Consider the following 19,486-nt stretch of genomic DNA (forward strand, 5'->3'; position numbering starts at 1 on the left):
TACATAAAAGTATACATGAGGCTATCCACTTACACTCGACCTAAAAATGATCCAGAAATCATCTATTGTAAGGTTATCCTTTGCAAACTGTTTACCGCTGTATTGCAGCACATGACACATTTTATTTAGTGACTTTTCATCTTTTTGAGATAGAATGTGTTGCAAAGTGACTTTTTTGGATTGTCACACCCAGGTTTTCACTTTTGTGGACTCACTTGCTTGGAATCTGCAATCGAATGCCCAAATATCTGCTCTAACCCCAAAACATATCAAAATGTGCTTAAAAAATGATTAACACATTTAAATGTTGTATAAGGCCATAATATGAATAAATACACCCTTGGGATGTAGAGTTTAATGCCACATGTGGACAGTAGCATTTATTGTACCATCCACTATAGTGACACTGAAATATGACTCCATGCCTACCCTGTTGCCTGACTGTGACAGAGTAAAACCTTCAGTATGACTTGTCAAAATTACAGTTTTTAACAGCTAAAGACCTTCCATTTGAATATTAGTGAATCACCCCTATATAGGCTTTGCAGCCCAAAAAGCAGGGTGCATGCTATTTAAATGTGGGGCATGTGGAAATTATGGTACCATAGCCTAACAGCAACAAGGTCACAAAAGCTATTTTCATTGTTGCAGGGCTAGCTGTTCTGTGTAGAAAGTCAGAATGCAGATAACATAATCATACTGCTATTCCGAGAATGGGACCAGCTACAAAAATGATCATACCACTATTTGCAATAGTCATTAAAAATTCAGCTTAGTATTAAAGGAAAGTAACAACTAGAAAGTTACCTTTTCCAGCCTGGACCTTCAGCAGGCTAAGTACAAATTAGCCTCAAACAGCTGGTCAGCCTATACATAGCCTGAATGAGGTGTGACTGAGGTGTGAACGTCTTCCAGGAGCTACAAAATAGTTCAGTTTGATTGACAGGTTGATTTGAATGGACAGGAATGACTTTTTTGAGCTCAACAGAATATTCAGGATGAGATATGTTGGAGACAAAATACAATAAGTCTGTGTGTGCAGTTTTAACTGTAAATTCGACTTGGCAAGTGTACCCACTTGCCAGGCCTAAACCTTCCCTTTTCTTACATGTAAGGCACCCCTAAGGTAGGCCCTAGGAAGCCCCAAGGGCAGGGTGCAGTGTATGGTTAAGGTAGGACATATAGTAATGTGTTTTATGTGTCCTAACAGTGAAATATTGCTTAATTTGTTTTTCACTGTTGCAAGGCCAATCCCTCTCATAGGTTAACATGGGAGCTACCTTTAAATCTGACTAAAGTGTAGATTCCCTTTGGGAGCGGATGGACATGTGGAGTTTGGGGTCTCTGAGCTCACAATTTAAAAATACATCTTTTAGTACAGTTGATTTTAAGATTGTGTGTTTGAAAATGCCACTTTTAGAAAGTGAGCATTTTCTTGCTTATACCATTTCTGCGACTCTGTCCTTTTGTGGATTACCTGTCTGGGTCAGTTTTACAGTTGGGCTGGTTGCACCTCACACTAGACAGTGACACAAAGGGAGCTGGGGTGTAGTCTGCATTTTCTGATGAGCCATCTGTGCTAGGAGGGAGGGGAGGAGTGGTCACTCACACCTGAAAGGGCTGTGCCTGCCCTCACACATTGCAGTCTCCAACCCCTGGTGAGTGTCTGGGGCCAGGCCTGGGCAAGGCAGGATTTCACAATCAAGAGAGATTTTGTTTTGAAGCAGGCCTACTTCAAAGGAGAACATGGGTATAAGAAGGGCAGCCAAATCTACAGACAGAAGAAACACTTCTGGAACCAAGAGGAACCTCTGCCTGGAGAAGAGCTGATAGCTGAGGAAGAAGTGCTGCCCTTCCTGTGACTGTGCTTTGTGGAGCTTTCCTGCAGTGCTGCTTCTGCCAGAGTAAGAGGGCAAAGACTGGACTTTGTGTGCCTTCCATCTTGTGAAGAAATCTCCAAGGGCTTGATTTAGAGCTTGCCTCCTGTTGTTTGAAGTCTCAGGGACAACAAAGACTTCTCTCTGACAGCACCTGGAGTCTCTGGAGAGACTCCTGCCCCGACAAGTAGTGCCCTATCCAGTCCCTGGGCCCTTGAAAGGAAAGCTGGTGGAAATCGACTTCGGACGACTCCGGACCGACGCCTCTGCTGAATCCGGTGACGCCGCCTGCACCCGACGCCGTGACCTTCGCTGGAACGCGACACTCTTCGCAGGCCCGATGCCGCAGCAGCCCCGCTGAAGTCCGCGACTCCGTGGAAGTCGCTGCACCACGTCGTGACCGACGCCACTCGAAGTGCACGGATTCAACGTTTCGCACAGACGCCGCGATCCCCGACTTTGCGCATCAGCTTGTTTTCATTCGTCACCAAAGGTACTGTACTTGGGGGTCTACACGACTCCGTGTCCGGCGCCGCTGGTGTCGGCTTGTTGGGAACAACTCCGTCACGACGCTGTGTTAACATCTCATCGAAGCATTTTTGTTTCTAAGCGCTATTTATTTAGTTTAATCTTTAAAAATTCATAACTTGACTTGTGTATGCTGGATTTTTGTCGTTTTGGTCTTGTTGTGTTTAGATAAATATTTCCTATTTTTCTAAACCGGTGTTGTGTCATTTTGGAGTGTTTTAATTAAGTTACTGTGTGTGTTGGTACAAATACTTTACACCTAGCGCTCTGAAGTTAAGCCTACTGCTCTGCCAAGCTACCAAGGGGGTAAGCAGGGGTTAGCTGAGGGTGATTCTCTTTTACCCTGACTAGAGTGAGGGACCTTGCTTGAACAGGGGGTAACCTGACTGTCAACCAAAGACCCCATTTCTAACAGCTGTCTATAGATCTAATAAAATATGGAAGAAAGAGTTCACTTTGTCCAAGATTGGAAGGATGCCATTGAGGGCTTTTATAGTTTCTGTTTCACAGCTGTTGCCAGATCTGAATACCTATTGTGTGAGGGGGGAAAGTAATGAGTTGGCCTCTATATGTTTATTAGTTGAATAGCAATGCATTTCCAATGACTTGGCCAAACCACCATAGGTTTGTAATCCGTCTACAATTTTCAAGAGTTTCGAGATCGGTGTTGGCCTTTCTTAGGATTGGTGAAATTTGTCCAGTCTTGAGGAAAAAGGACTATGGGGGTTATTCTAACTTTGGAGGAGTGTTAATCCGTCCCAAAAGTGACGGTAAAGTGACGGATATACCACCAGCCGTATTACGAGTTCCATAGGATATAATGGACTCGTAATACGGCTGGTGGTAAATCCGTCACTTTTCCGTCACTTTTGGGACGGATTAACACCTCCTCCAAAGTTAGAATAACCCCCTATGTGTTTTGTTGCAGAGATACGCTGATAAGTAGTTGCTTCTAAGGACCTAAGAGGTGAGATTTCTTCTTTAGTAGTTTAGCAGGCAAACAGCAATTAAAGTAACAAATAGGTCACTGAAGATTGATTATTTTGAGAGGATCTTCAAAATCTAGATTATCAAAGGAAGTACTGGCTGTTTTGGGATAGAGTGTGGGGTTTGAGGATTCAGAGGTAGTGAGATTCCTTCTTATTTTAACAATTTTCATAAAGAGAAACCCTAAGAATGTGATCAGTTTTCCGTTGTGATGGTCGGACATGGTATATTTGGTTTCTGTAATTTTCCCATTGATGAGACTGAAAAGGTCTTTACTCTGTTGAGATCCAGGGCAATGTCGACAGAACACATACGTGTGGACTGGTTTTTAAGTTTGTACTGTGGATGGGGATATCCAAAGAACAGATATCCTTACATAACACATCATTTGTCCCAGTAACATGTATATTTATATATAGCACCTGTGCACTTTTTTCACCTTGTCACCCTCCACTGTGCCGTCACTGCATAGGAGCACCTTTGGTATCATGATATGACATTCTTGTTTTGAAATTAATACAATTGTATATAATCTTCAGAGAATTTACTTCTAAGAGGGGTTCCTGAACAATAGAAAGAGTGGCCGAGGAAGTCAAGGGCGACACTTTCCCCTGGTTGACCATTTGCATCTGATACTGTGTATACACGGGTCCTTGGGTTATGGGCTAATTCCCTTTATTATAGGTTACCTTACAATGAAGTTATTGGATGGCTTTGGATGTGTGTACATAATATGAAAGAATAATGTGGAGGCACAGTGAATGGAGGTGGCTAATTTTGGATTTTCAAAGGATGACAAGAAGGCCATGAATAGCATTTACAGGTAACAGAGTCTTTGAAAATGAGTGCAAGGCCCCATTCTACTTTGACTGTAGACTCTCTAAGTATTTTGTAGTTATGAGGGCCAATATAGTCCATAATGGTGTGTGATAAATAATTGAGCCAAGACATAGGGCCTGATATGAAGTTTGGTGAATGGGTTACTCCGTCGCAAATGTGACGGATAGCCTGTCTGCTGTATCACGATCTTCATTGACTACTATGAGATTTTAATATGGTGAACAGGATATGAGTCATTTATGAAGGAGAAATCCTCTCTGCCAAACTCTAAATCAGGCCCTTAGATACGCAAAGTCCAAGCAAGGACCCTCACTCTAGTCAGGGTAAAAGAGAATCACCCTCAGCTAACCCCTGCTTACCTCCTTGGTAGCTTGGCACGAGCAGTAGGCTTAACTTCAGAGTGCTAGGTGTAAAGTATTAGTACCAACACACACAGTAACTTAATGAAAACACTACAAAATTACACAACTCAGGTTTCAAATAATAGAAATTTTTTATCTAAACAAAACAAGACCAAAACGACAAAAATCCACAATATACAAGTCAAGTTATCAATTAAAAAGCAAAAAGAGTCTTCATGTAGTTTCAAACACAACACTAGCTCTCCTGGCATGAAAATGTATCTGATGCAGATCAAAAATAATCCTGCACGGGTGATGGTGCATCAACAAGGGCTTGCAATGCGTCGATATCACTCACAAGCAAGACCTTGCATTGGTTCTCCTTGAGTCGAGTTGGCGTGCGTTGTTTCTTCCCTCAGCCGGAGAACGATGCGTCGATTTGGTCCACACATGGGTCCGGACAGGCCTTGTGTTGTTTTTACACAGTCAGCGGTGTTTGCGTCGGAAATCCAGCCGCACGATGATCCGAAAACCACGCAGCGCGGTTTGCGATCTCACCAGCCTCCGTCAGCGATGCTGCGCGTCATTTCTCCAGCTCCATGTGTCCATCTTCTGGTTGCGTTGCAGGCGAGCGTCGATTTTCAGTCCCGAAGCCGGCGGCGCAGCGATTTTTCAGCCGCAGATCGGAGTCGCAGCGATCTTTTCCCCGCACAGCATTCTGTGCGTGGATTTCTTACTCTTGGGCTGCCAGCTTCTCCTTTCAGGGTCCCAGGAACTGGGTGGGCACCACTTGGCAGGGTAGGAGTCTCTCCAGAGACTCCAGGTGCTGGCGGAGAGAAGTCTTTGCTGTCCCTGAGACTTGATACAACAGGAGGCAAGCTCTAAATCAAGCCCTTGCAGATCTTCACAAGAAGGAAGGCAACACAAAATCCAGTCTTTGTCCTCTTAGCACAGACAGAAGCAGCAACTGCAGGATAGCTCCACAAAGCACAGTCACAGGCACGGCAGCTCTTCTTCCTCAGCTCTTCTCCAGGCACAGGTTACGCTTGGTTTCCAGAAGTGTTCTAAAGTCTGTGGTTTTGGGTGCCCTTCTTATACCCATTTTCTCCTTTGAAGTAGGACTACTTCAAAGTAAAGTCTCTGTTGATTGTGAAATCCTGTCTTGCCCAGGCCAGGCCCCAGACTCTCACCAGGGGGTTGGAGACTGCATTGTGTGAGGGCAGGCACAGCCCTTTCAGGTGTGAGTGACCACTCCTCCCCTTCCTCCTAGCACAGATGGCTCATCAGGAAATGCAGACTACACTAAACAGTCACAGAAGGGTTTAAGCAAGAAAATGCTCACTTTCTAAAAGAGGCATTTTCAAACACACAATCTTAAAACCAACTTTACTAAAATATGTTTTTTTAATTTGTGAGCTCATAGACCCCAAACTCCAAATATCTATCCGCTCCCAAAGGGAATCTACACTTTAATCAGATTTAAAAGTAGCCCCATGCTAACCTCTGAGAGGGACAGACCTTGCAACAGTGAAAAACGAATTTAGCAATATTTCACTGTCAGGACATATTAAACACATCACTATATGTCCTACCTTAACCATACACTGCACCCTGCCCTTGGGGCTACTTAGGGCTTACCTTAGGGGTGTCTTACATGTCAGAAAAGGGAAGGTTTAGGCCTGGCAAGTGGGTACACTTGCCAAGTCGAATTTACAATTAAAACTGCACACACAGACACTGCAGTGGCAGGTCTGAGACATGATTACAGGGCTACTTATGTGGGTGGCACAACCAGGGCTGCAGGCCCACTAGTAGCATTTGATTTACAGGCCCTGGGCCCCTCTAGTGCACTTTACTAAGGGCTTACTAGTAAATCAAATATGCCAATCATGGATAAACCAATTACATACACATTTTGTATAGGAGCACTTGCACTTTAGCACTGGTTAGCAGTAACAAAAACAGCAAAATCAGAATCCAGCACACACATGAAAATGTTGTTTTAACATGACATCTCTGTTCCCACATTAAGTGAATTTTTGAGGTAGAAATGATACATACTATATTGGATTTGTGTTTCCAGATGCTGCTGGATAGCTCTTTGACAACAAGTATGGAATGTATCGGACCAGGTTCATCAACCAGATTTTCTTTTGTCCAGAATATAAAGGCTATCTAAATGTGATTGATCAAAATCTTTTATATATTGCCTTTCTACTTTGGGTAGAGTAACTACATTCCGACAGAAATTCCCCATTTCTTAGAGCACCAACAGAGGACAATTCAGAATGTAATGGCATTCTCACATCCCAGTGTTAACAATACTGGCAGTATTGGTAAGTTTGGGGCAGTAATATCACATTGGTGTTTTGGCTCCGATACTGGGGAGTGGGCTTTCTATCAGACAGAGAATTGAAGTTTACACCGCAACAGAGATGGCTGTATGCTGGTTTGAGCTGAAAATATCTTCTTCACTGCTTAGAACTTACACTGCACAAAGGTTTGCAGACATTTAAATTATAATGTATTGTGTCAGTTCTATGGCACTTTATTCCCTCTTGTTGAGGCCTCAGAGCATAATCAGTTCAATTGTTTATAACATGCAAATAATTTTTCCTGCTAATGTTCTCTGTTTTACTGTGTTGAATTTAAACCTACTGCTTCTTTTCACAAAGCTAAACACTTCACCTTGATATTCATAGGTAAGCTTGATATCACGCCAGATGACCCCCGGTGGATTGGTGCCTGGTGGGGAGGGTTCCTGCTCTGTGGTGCCTTACTCTTCTTCTCGTCTCTTTTGATGTTTGGATTTCCACAGTCCCTGACTCCGAGCATGGATCCCTCCTGTGAAAGTGAGCAAACCATGCTTCCTGACAGAGATTTTGAAAGACCCAAGCCCAGCAATGGGGAGCTGGGACATCCACTAGAGCCAGAGGACAGTGCATCCTGCTTCCAGCAGCTGAAAGGTGACCACACTTTAGTAGAAATCATTTTAGCTTGTATAAATGACAACACCATTGGCTTTAATGACAATGTTATCACATTGTAATCAATGCTGGGTATTTTCTTTCGAATCTAAATATGTAAATGAATTGGTAAGATTTGCTTCGAATGTGCATGTTCCTGAGACATATGATTTTGTAGAAAATAACATAATTGTTTTGCCCTGGCTTAAAAGCGCATCTGTCCTGAGTCAATAATGTGAGCATCACAAGGAGAAAGGGGCTTTGGCTCTGTCTACATGTTGAGAGACAGGACTAAAAAATTTGATTACGCCAACGGTGTGTGCTTCCTTGGACCCAGAATCAGAAGGAGCGTAATGCAGTGTGGGCAGTGGGTAGTGTCTCAAGCTCTCCCAGGTACACAGACAGTCTGTGGTTGAGCCATCTTCACACATCTAAATCGAGTCTATCTACAATCCCAGACGAGCATAGGGGGTGAGGTCAATGCATTTTTAATCAGGGGCGGCTCCTCCGCTATGGTGAAGGAGCATCACCCCGCCCCATCTGCAGTCAGGCCTAACCCGGAGGCAATGTGTAAAGCGTTTGCACAACACACACAACACACGTGACGCAATATGCACTCCACAAAGTTAACACAACAGTGAGCTATGTAAAAATAAACTTTATTGCACAAAACATAATTAGACCAAATATTACATGTCAGAAATACCCTGCTACCTTAGCGGTTGTCAGAATGTTACACAAGTTACTAATACGCTGCAGGAATAAGCAGTAGTCACATTAGTACATGTAAGTACTCAGGATTCTGCAACATAAGCAGTAGTCAGGAATCACAGTAAAGAACGAAATGCACTTGTCATAAAAGTATAAAAAATGCCTATATCAGGAACATTATAAAACCATATGGCAAGTAATCAACACAAAGCAACATTTCTGACCCCTAAAAGGCACACCAGCAAGTATATGCCGCAAAAAGACACAGGTTACCCTAATCCATTCACTGTGTCCATACTAGGAACATTAGAAGCCTTATGAGCTGCTGAAAGTGTAGCGTGTCTCCGATGCGCTCGGATTTTGGAGAGAGAGAGCCCGGGTTGCGGCGGTGAGGCTCACTCTGGTCTCACCATAAAGCGCTCTCCTAGCGATTAGGGAGAAAGAAGCAAGGTGCTTTCAGTGTGCTTGGGACCACGGTGCAGAGCACTTTCCAGGCGCTAGGCAGCACACACAGAAGGTGCTAGCTGGCAGGCAAAATGCTCCTCCTGCACTACTTCAGTTCAGGGAAAACAGGAATGCAGGGGAAACGGGCCACAGCACCCAGCCCCCGGAGACAATAACTGTGTGCACAGGCGGCAGGACCCATCAAAAGGCCAGCACAAGGGAGATCCATCTGTGGCAGGTCCTCCTGATGACCCAGCAGGCCACAGGTCAGTCCAAAGACGGTTCCTGGTGGGGGTCCTTCCAGCAGCTTCTGTGCCCAGTTCCAAGTATGTCTCTTCCAGTCTAACTTGTTGGGAAAATTCCCCTGTACTTATACTCAGTTTACAGTGTGTTTTCAATGAGGAGGAGAGGGGGTTTCAACCAGTTACAACTGGTTATATGAGTGTCCCCTCTCCTCCAGCACAGGTTCCAAACATCAGTTGGGGGTAAACAACCCTATTGGGTGAGGCCAGGGCACAGCCTTTACAAATGCAGTTGTGCCCCACCTCCCCCTTCTCTCAGCCCAGGAAGACTATTCAGTATATAGGTGCACCTCTGTGACACCTCCACCCTCCCTGTGTACAGGCTGCCTGAAAAGTATGCACAAAGCCCAACTGTCACTCTGCCCAGACATGGATTGGAGTCAAGCTGCAAAACACCAGTCATAACCACAGAGAAATGCTCACTTTCTAGAAGTGGCATTTCTGTAATGATAATAAAAAATCCACCTACACCAGTAAGCAGCATTTCTCATTACCATTACAAACTTACCAAACATGCCTATGCTACCCCTCATAAATCAGACAATACCCCTTACACTTAAGGCAGGGCATTTCCAATGCAATCCTATGAGAAGGCAACACTCACAGGAGTGAGAAACCAAATACGCTGTTTGTCACTACCAGGACAGGCCACATTACTAGGCGCATGTCCTGCCCTCTACATACATGGCACCCTGCCCATAGGGCTAGCTAGGGCGTACCTTAGGGGTGACTTACATGTAGTAAAAGGGGAGTTCTGGGCCTGGCAAGTAAATTTAAATGCCAAGTCCCTTTGGCAAAAAAACTGTGCACACAGGCCCTGCACTAGCAGGCCTGAGACAGGTTTGAAAGGCTACTTCAGTGGGTGGCGCAAGCAGCGCTGCAGGCCCACTAGTAGCATTTAATTTACAGGCCCTGGGTATAGGAATACCACTTTACAAGGGGCTTATATGTAAGTTAAATATGCCAATTAGGTATAAGCCAATCATACCAGGTTGACAAAAGAGAGCACATGCACTTGAGCACTGACTAGCAGTGAAGAAGTGCTCAGAGTCATAACTTCAGCCAACAAGGGTCAGAAGAATAAGGAGGCAAAAGGCAAACATTTCAGGTAATGACCAACAGCTCTGTTCAACCCAGCAATGCAGTGTCGGTTTGGAGAAAGCATGGAGAGGCTCCCACTCTGCCTTGGAGCGCCCAGCCAGGGCGCTCAGTCCAATCTTACTGCTGCTTTCATGCTGCCAGCAGCATGAAAGCAGCGGTGGGATTGGACGCAGGGCAGACTGGGAGCCTGAGCCTGTCACTGCAGATGAGAAACAGCTTGGAGGTGGTGTGGCGAAACAGGTAAGTTTTTTAAAAATATGTATTTTATTATTTTTTTGGTGACGCTCCCATCTCTCGCCCCCCCCACCCCCCGCCCGGGCTGCCCCGCCGATTCTCCCTCCTGTGAGCCACAACTGTTTATAACCCTGTCATGCTTTGGAATCCTTTCTCGGTTCCAGAATGCGGCGCAAAAGTTATGAGTGAGGGTCAGCAGGCCTAAGCAGAGGCAGTCTCTTCTGCAACTGTTTCACCGAGGTGAGCCTAGTATTTGTGTGACCTCATATGAGAAGTATTGCAAGGGATCTCAGGTAGGCAGGACACTGGCATCTTGTGCACTTACCACAGCTGCCTCAGGTAGGAGTTTTTCCTGGTCGAAGCTGACCATCTTTGTCTCCTATTAGCTTCCCGACTGCCACCAAATCGTTCACAGGGGTGTTTTCCCTTCATGCTGTCTGCCAGTAGTTTGGGCTACCTCTGTTATTCATCTCTCTCTCTCTGTGTTAAGTAAAGTGCCGAAACACTCCACCTTGTGTCGGGTGAACCCGGTAGAAAGTTTGCAGTGAGCAGCAGCCTCTGGTTTACAGAAATATCTTTTACTGAGTCTGCGGGAAGCCCAGGCCTGTCCTAAAGAAGGCGAAGTGGGAATAAAGTCTCAGATATGACTAACTGTAACCATTTCCGGTACCTCTCCTCTGCCTTTAACAACATTTGGAGGGAGTACAAACAGCTAAGCGAAGGAGCTTTACAATTCGAATTGACCGACCAACAGCTGTTTAACGAAGGCGTGTTTCGGAGAGGGCCATTTGTTTGACTGCCCCTCCAACCTCCAACCACATGGGTAGGTACAAAACATCAGAACCTGGGGCCAAGTAAACGCGTGTTGTTTGTCTTGTAGTTATTTATTTAGGGCCATATGTATCATTTTATCCAATAGCGATTACCTAATAACGCTTTTTTGCGAATCACAATTAAGTAATCGCTATTGGAATGTATGAAACTCCAGGAGTTTCATTATGCGATTCACAAGGGCTCGCAAATGGACCTTTCTCATCAATATTCATGAGGTAGGTCGCAGTTTGCGAGCCATTGTGAAAACAGCACGTTAATTGCCTAAATGAGTAACATCAACTGGGGTCTCTTTTCGTGCCCAGGAAGATGAATTAGAACTGCAAGTTAAAACATTTGTTTGCCATAATTAAGAAACTTAAAAACAATTGCAAAAGTGGACTGTAAGCAAAAGTACATCCAAGTCTCCTTTTCCAAAAAAAAACAAAAAAAAAACATGTAAAGGAGTCTTTTTATAGTGAAGCGCGCTTATGTCCATGGGCAAGGTCCATGCTTTGTAAAACTCCCAAAAACATACTGTGAATTCTGCCTGTCACCCATCCACTAATCTGATCCCTTCAAGAATTAGGTCTAAACATTAACCTTTGATGTCAGAAAGAAACCGATCGAGTGGCTTAATTGCTCAGGTAAAACTGGAAACATTGAGGGCCAATCCCGGCTTCCCTGGATGACTAAATTGTGTGATCCTAGTTAGGCTAATACTTTATTCGAGCGAGACTCACTTTCTTCAATATCACAGATAGGAGCTCTTTCAAATACGCCAGTTGAGATGTGAGCTGTACAGAACCTCTATCAATAAATAGCCTTTAATGTTACTCCAGCTACAAGAATCTGGGTGCGGACAGGAATGGTTTTCAGCTTAAGTCTAAAAAGAAACCTCACTTTCATAACTTCTTTTGAAAAGGATCCGATGTAGTAACGTGAACTGCTTCCACGTGTTAAGTAACCCAGGCTCTTGAAGTTTGAGGAAACCTTACCTTACTCTACTGTAATGTTTGGTGCATGATTGACATGCATTCACAGGCTCTTGGAGCCAGAGCTAACCCGTGGCTCGAGCTATACGGCATTCCCATGTGGTATGTGCAGGTTGTAGAAAGAGACTCTTTGGCAACAGCAACCCAGCTGATCTGTCCTGCACCTACTAGCACGACCACCCGTACCTGTGGTGGATGATGAAATCGGAAAGTATGGTAGCTGGGACAGCAAAGTCCTCTGTATGGCAAGAGATGTGCATGCCTGCCCTAAGTGCTGAACTGTACTGTTGTTTGGATCCCTAATGCTCATTGTTTGGTCATTAGCAAACAGTGATCGTGCATGTGCATCATGACACAGGCCTGTCTCACCAATTGAGGTTTTGTTGGACCAGGAGGGGCACCCAATAAGCTACTTTCATAGTGGTGGTAGGCTACCATCTTAACCAGGATGTAAGCAGTATGATAGCGGTTGTGACAGCCTGTCATGGAATGATCAGTAGTAGTGAACAGGACCTTTTTACCCAGTGTCACTAGAGTGAGTCCTACAGGCTCACTCACCATTCAAATATTCTACTGCTGTGTGCTTAATACCCTTGGCCTACATCAGGTAGATGTGAAGTACTGTGCACAGCAGAAGTGACTGTGGAAGGGAACTGTACAGGGATAGAGCAGTTCTGTGTAGTACATTTGGGCGTAGTGAATGTGCTGAGTGGATGTATACCTGTGAGAAATACATGACATGAAAGATGTAGTGCAGTGCTGTGTGTGCCCAATGAGAGCATGTGCTCTTTGTATGTTTACTTGCATAAAGTACAAAATACATTGAGGGTGAAGGATTTTACAGCACTCACATGGGGAGTGTGTGTGCTGGCAGTGTGTGTTTGTAAATAGCACACCTTGGTTAAATGTAGATACGCTTCAATGCTGAACAGTGCACACAGACTGAGTGTATGTGCTGAATGCCTGTATACATATAATGGTAAAGGTAGTAGTGCTGGACAGCAAGTGCGCTGTGAATTTTCACTGAGTAAATATGCCTGCTGCGGTACATTATATGGTGGACCCTGGGTTCCATTTTGGGAAGTCCAGGCTTGCCTGGTGAAGACGTGAGGAGAAGAAGAATCCCCCAGAGACATTTGTGTATTGCTGCATTCCTGTGATCTCGGTAGAGCGCACACACTGGGTGAAAAATGAAGAGACTCCCCTTATAGTTCAAAAGACTGTTCTTTGATTCAGTGATATATCACAAAGAAGGGGGTCTGGGCACATCTCAGGAAAGGCGATGGGGCTGACAAGAGAGTCATAAAGAGTAGGGCTAAGGGTCTAGGATTAACCCTTTCATGCACATATGACCTGTAGCTGACATCCAGGTGTGAACTCTGGTCACTCCTGTGTGAAAGTGCCTCTTTTGACATGCTTCACTCCCACTTTTAGCCTGTAACATGATGTGGTTTCAAACTGTGAGTGTCCTGGGCCCCTGCTAAATGGGTTCCCAGGGACAGATCTCTTTTCCCAAACTGTACTGTGATTAGCAACTTCAGCCACCCTTCTAATTCCCTAGTAAATGGTACCCCTGGTACCTAGGGCATGGGTAATGGAGAGGGCCCCACCAAAGCTGCAGCATCCATTGTGCCACTCTGAGAGGCACGACACCAGCCTTATGCAGACTGCCATTGCAGGCTGAATGACAAGGTATCCCCCAAAATGCAAACACGACAAGGCACTGAGCCTGGGTGCCATGTCCGCTAACACTGCATTCAGTATAAATAAGTCACCCCTCTAGCAGGCCTTACATGTCGCGCCGCACCACGCGGCGCGAGCCGAGCATTCAGCTCGCGCCGCACAGTGCGTCCTCAGGACACGGCGCGCCCCGAGCCTTCTGTGCACCTCGCGAGGCCCCAGATTTTGCTTAGGGCCTCGCTCTGCTTTTCCTTGCGTCCCTGGTACCCCCTGACCCCTCCTTACCTGTTCTTTTTTCTTCTTTTCATCTTTTCTTCTTTGGGGCATTTTATTGTACTTTCTTTATGTCTTTTCCCCCTTCCCATGTTACCTTTTTCTTCCCAGCATTCCTTGTTCCCTATTCTCTATGGTTCCTACTCTATTCTGTCCTATGTACTTTTCCCTATCTAAGATGGTGTCCTTTTACTTCCTGTTGGTCATTTCCTGTTTCTTGGTATTTAAGGGCTCTGTTTTCTTCCTTTCCTTGTGCCACAACACTATCTACTCTGATTGTGTCTTCGCTCCTGATTCTTTGCCTTCGGTTCTGAATCTTGTCAAATTTCGTGTTTACCTGCATTTTTGTTTCTTTTTGATTCCTGGTTTTTGTTCTTGTTTCAGGAATCTACTGTTTGGAGGTTTTTTCCCCTTTTTAGGTTTTTTTTCCCTCTGGCGCTATTTCTAAAGGGCACGGTCTGTTTTTGGCGTTTCCATTGCCTAGAGCACCGTGGCTACTAGAAAGAGTCGCCCCTTTCTGGGCCAAAGCCGAACCTTCAAGACCCACGCCACTCGATCTGCGGATTCCAGGCGTAAGCAGCACGTGAGTCGTGACAGATTGCAGCGCCAAACCATTCCGACGTCTTCTGACACCATGGACTATACAGTGGCGGCTGCTGCAGATCCTGATCAATCTCTTCTGAATACTATTCAGCAACAAGCTCAGGAATTGCAACAACTACGCAATGAGAATGCTGTGTTACGACAGGCTTTGGCCTTCCGCAGTGGCGATGTTCCGACTATCTCCGCTTCTACTCCTCGTTTCTCTGGTGAACCAACTAAACTGCGTGAATTCCTTGATGCATTAACGGTGTACTTCGCCTTCCGACCTACCCAATTCTCCCATGACAGGACAAAGGTGGGATATCTTATCAGTGCATTATCCGGTCCTGCCTTGGCCTGGGCAACCCCGATGGTGTCATCCAACGATCCGGTATTGTCGGACTACTCTGTTTTCGTGACTCGCTTCAAACAAATGTTTAGTCGTCCAGGATTGGAGGCCTCAGCGGAAGAAGCCTTATGTGACATCCAGCAAGGCTCCCAAGATGTCCTTCAATATATTACACGTTTTCGTCAACTAGCGGCAGAGACCACCTGGGTGGAGCGTACCCTGGTGACTTTGTTTCGCAGAGGACTTAAAGAAGAAATAAAAGATGAATTAGTACATTCCACCAGAGTTGAAGATCTTCATGGCCTGATGGATCAAGCACTTTCCATCGAGTATCGTCTTCAAGAGCGACGAATGGAGAAGAGAAGGAGTAGAGGGTCTTCCCAGCCAAGCACTTCACGGGTGTATCTGCCTCGTTCTGAGGAATCTCGTCCTCCTGCTAGAGACATAGAGGGGGAACCCATGCAAGTGGATACTACTCGAGGGCGCTCTCCGCTAGTGAGCGGGAAGACAGACGTAAGAAAGGATTGTGCCTATACTGTGGTTCTGCTGGTCACATGCTTCGTACCTGCCCTGTACGTCCACCAAGACCCTCGGGAAACGCCACTTCCCGTCCTCTGTAAGAAGGGAGGGGACGGGATCATCGGCTATACCTTCCATCAGTTCATTTAATGACAATACAACATACTTGTTCATGTTACCTGTCATATTACAACTACCTGATGGCCGTCAAGAAAGGACTATGGCATTACTAGATTGTGGTGCTAGTGGTATTTACATGGATAAGACTTGGGCCACTAATCAACAGATTCCAACACAACCCAAAGACATTCCTGAACAAGTGCACACAGTGGATGGATCCTTGATATCCTCTGGTCCAGTCGATACTACGACCTTGATGTTAAATTTACAGTTTGGTAATCATCAAGAACACATCTCCTTTGATCTCATTTCATCTCCCAACCATACCATCATTCTCGGAATTCCATGGTTTACAAGACATAATCCGTATGTGAACTGGGTAACCCGGACTATTTCCTTGTTCTCACAGTTTTGCCATGAGAACTGTTTTGCTTCCGACAAATATTGGTCACCGAACAGATTAACACCTATTAAAAGTACTACGGAATATTCCATCAATGCAGTCCAAGGAGTCCCTGACCACTATTTAGAGTTTCAAGATGTGTTCCAAAAACCATCCAGACCTGTATTACCTCCACATCGAGAGTACGATTGTGCTATTCCCTTGGAACCTGGAACTGTCGTTTCCTTTGGGAGGATGTATTCTCTCACGGAACCTGAAAAGGAAGTTCTAAAGGAGTATCTGGAGGAAAATGTACAGAGTGGTCTTATTGTTCCATCGTCTTCTCCGGCAGGGGCTCCTCTCTTTTTTGTACCCAAGAAGACTAAAGATCTTCGTCCTTGCCTGGATTTTCGAGGCCTGAATAAGATAACTATAAAGGATTGTTATGCTTTGCCCCTCATCAAGGATATTCTAGAGACAGTCAGAGGGGCTCAACGTTTTACCAAATTGGATCTTCGGGGAGCCTACCACCTCTTACGTATTAAGGAAGGAGACGAGTGGAAAACAGCATTCAGGACACCATTTGGTCATTTTGAGTACAAGGTCATGCCTTTTGGTCTTACGAATGCCCCCGCAATATTTCAAAGATTTATGGACTCAATATTTTCTGATCTCTTGAACCAGACAGTTGTAATCTACTTAGACGATATCCTTATTTATTCCAGACATCCTGAACTCAATTCTTCCCATGTGAAACAAGTCCTTCAAAGATTCCGGGCACATCAACTATCCTGTAAACCCAAAAAATGTGAGTTCGATAAGACGGAAGTCAAATATCTGGGTTATCATTTAAGTCCCACCGGCATAGCTATGGACCAAGAAAAAGCACAAGCAATTCTCGATTGGCCTTCTCCCTCTTCTATTAAAGAAACACAATGTTTCCCAGGATTAGCAATTTTCTATCGGCAGTTCATTCTAGACTTTGCTAAACAGACCAGCCATATAACTCATACTTTAAAGAAGGAAAGTTTAAAGAAGGGGTTTGTCTGGACTAAGGCGGCTGAAACAGCTTTTCAAGATTTAAAGAAGGCTTTCACTCAAGCCCCCATCTTAAGACATCCAGATACCAACAAACAGTTTATTGTAGTTACCGATGCTTCCGAAAGAGCTATTGGAGCTGTCTTACTCCAACAACAAGAAGATGATGGTCTTGAACATCCTGTTTTCTATCTGTCCCATATACTCTCTACAGCAGAACAACATTACTCAGTACTAGAAAGGGAGTTATTAGCTCTGAAAACAGCCTGCCTAGAATGGAGACAGTTTCTGATGGGTTCCAAGGAGCCTTTTGAGGTGAGAACAGACCACCGTAATCTACAATGTCTACGTAATTTTGTATGCCAGAATAGTCGCCAGGCCCGTTGGGCCTTTTTCTTCAGTCAGTATGATTTTTACATCACCTATATTCCTGGATCCCAAAACATTCTGGCTGATGCTCTGTCTCGCCGTTATCCAGATTGTACTCCTTCCCCATCTCAGTATCTACTGGAACCTAGTAAGATCATTGGAGTTGCTCAATCTTTTCTGGAGGAGGTACAACTGGAGTACTCCAGCCTGTCTAACAGCGAAGTAGAGAAACTAAGAACCTTTTTATGCAAGAAGGAAGGATACTTTATCTTCAGAATCTGTTATTCCTCCCTACTAACAGAGTTCGAGACAAGGCTTTACAGATGTGCCATGATTCGCCGGTTGCTGGTCATAGAGGCATCAAGGCCACACAAGAACTTCTCTCGCGATCTTTCTGGTGGCCTACCTGGAAGTCAGATGTTGAAAGATACGTTCAGGCTTGTCCCATATGTGCTCAAGTCAAGATTCCCCGTACCAGACCTGCAGGATTACTACAGCCTTTGCCTGTTCCACCAGCTCCATGGCATACTATTTCTACTGACTTCATGTGTTCACTTCCACCATCAGCTGGAAACCAGGTTATCATGGTCACTGTTGATTCCTGTACTAAAATGGCTCACTTCACTGCCCTAAAAAAGTTACCTACATCCCAAGAATTGAGCCAGATATTTATCGACCATATTTTCCGTCTCCATGGACTTCCACATACCATTGTATCTGACAGAGGACCTCAGTATATTTCCCGGTTTTGGAAATATTTTTGCAAGACACTAAGGGGGTCATTCTAACCCTGACGGTCCAAGACCTCCAGGGCTAAAATGACGGGGGCACCGCCAACAGGCTGGCGGTGCCCCGCTGGGCATTCTGACCGCGGCGGTTCGGCCGCGGTCAGAAGTGGAAAACCGGCGGTCTCCCGCCGGTTTTCCGCTGCCCAAATGAATCCTCCATGGCAGCGCAGCAAGCTGCGCCGCCATGGAGGATTCTGACACCCCATACCGCCATCCTGTTCCTGGCGGTTCTCCCGCCAGGAACAGGATGGCGGTATGGGGTGTCGCGGGCCCCTGGGGGCCCCTGCAATGCCCATGCCAATGGCATGGGCACTGCAGGGGCCCCCGTAAGAGGGCCCCAAAAAGAATTTCAGTGTCTGCTTTGCAGACACTGAAATTCGCGACGGGTGCAACTGCACCCGTCGCACCTTCCCACTCCGCCGGCTCAGGTAGTTTTACACTGGGCTGGCGGGCGGCCTTTTGGCGGTCGCCCGCCAGCCCAGTGTAAAACACAGAATACCCGCAGCGGTCTAATGACCGCGGTGCGGTATTCTGGAGGGGGGAACTCTGACGGGCGGCCTCCGCCGCCCGCCAGGGTGAGAATCACCCCCCAAATATCAATATAGCACTATCATCCGGTTTCCATCCTCAGACCAATGGACAAACCGAGCGTCTGAACCAAGGATTAGAACAATACCTTCGCTGTTTTTGTAATTCTACCCAAAGCTACTGGAACACTTATCTCCCTGTTGCTGAATTTTCCTACAACAATACTGTCCATAGTGCCTCCAAGGTCACTCCTTTCTTCTGTTCCTATGGCTATCATCCTACCTCTTTTCCTACTTCTCCTCAATCTACCTCTCCTCTGCCTGCGATTACATCTTTTTCCAAACGTCTCCTGCAAATCCATAGGCTAATTAGATCTAATTTATTGAACACCAAGAGATATATGAAGAAGGTCGCAGATAAGAAACGTGGACCCACTCCAGATTATCACCCTCAAGATAAAGTCTGGCTTTCCTCCAAATTCTTGCCCTCACGCCTTTCTCTTAATAAGTTCACACCTCGCTATTACGGGCCTTTCCGTATTCTTCAGTTGATCAATCCTGTCACTGTCCGTCTTCGCTTGCCTCATACTTGGAAGATTCATCCGGTCTTTCATGTGTCCCAGCTCAAACCTTATGTACCTGACCCTTTCTCGTCAGTTTCCTTGTCCTCCTCCTGTGTTGGTGAATGATGTACCTGAATATGAGGTTCAGGAAATTTGTGAC

General features: G+C 45.5%; 1 protein-coding gene across 1 annotated transcript in view; it reads left to right on the plus strand.

Moving 5' to 3' along the window:
- SLCO3A1 (solute carrier organic anion transporter family member 3A1) overlaps positions 1–19,486 on the plus strand; it is a 632,297-nt gene that overhangs the window by 458,412 nt on the left and 154,399 nt on the right. Inside the window, exon 4 of the mRNA XM_069222745.1 lies at positions 7,276–7,539. Coding sequence (XP_069078846.1) covers positions 7,276–7,539 — 264 coding nt within the window. The remainder of the gene's footprint in view (positions 1–7,275; positions 7,540–19,486) is intronic.

The sequence above is a fragment of the Pleurodeles waltl genome, chromosome 3_1, assembly GCF_031143425.1.
Source record: "Pleurodeles waltl isolate 20211129_DDA chromosome 3_1, aPleWal1.hap1.20221129, whole genome shotgun sequence".
NCBI classification, from domain to species: Eukaryota; Metazoa; Chordata; class Amphibia; order Caudata; family Salamandridae; genus Pleurodeles; species Pleurodeles waltl.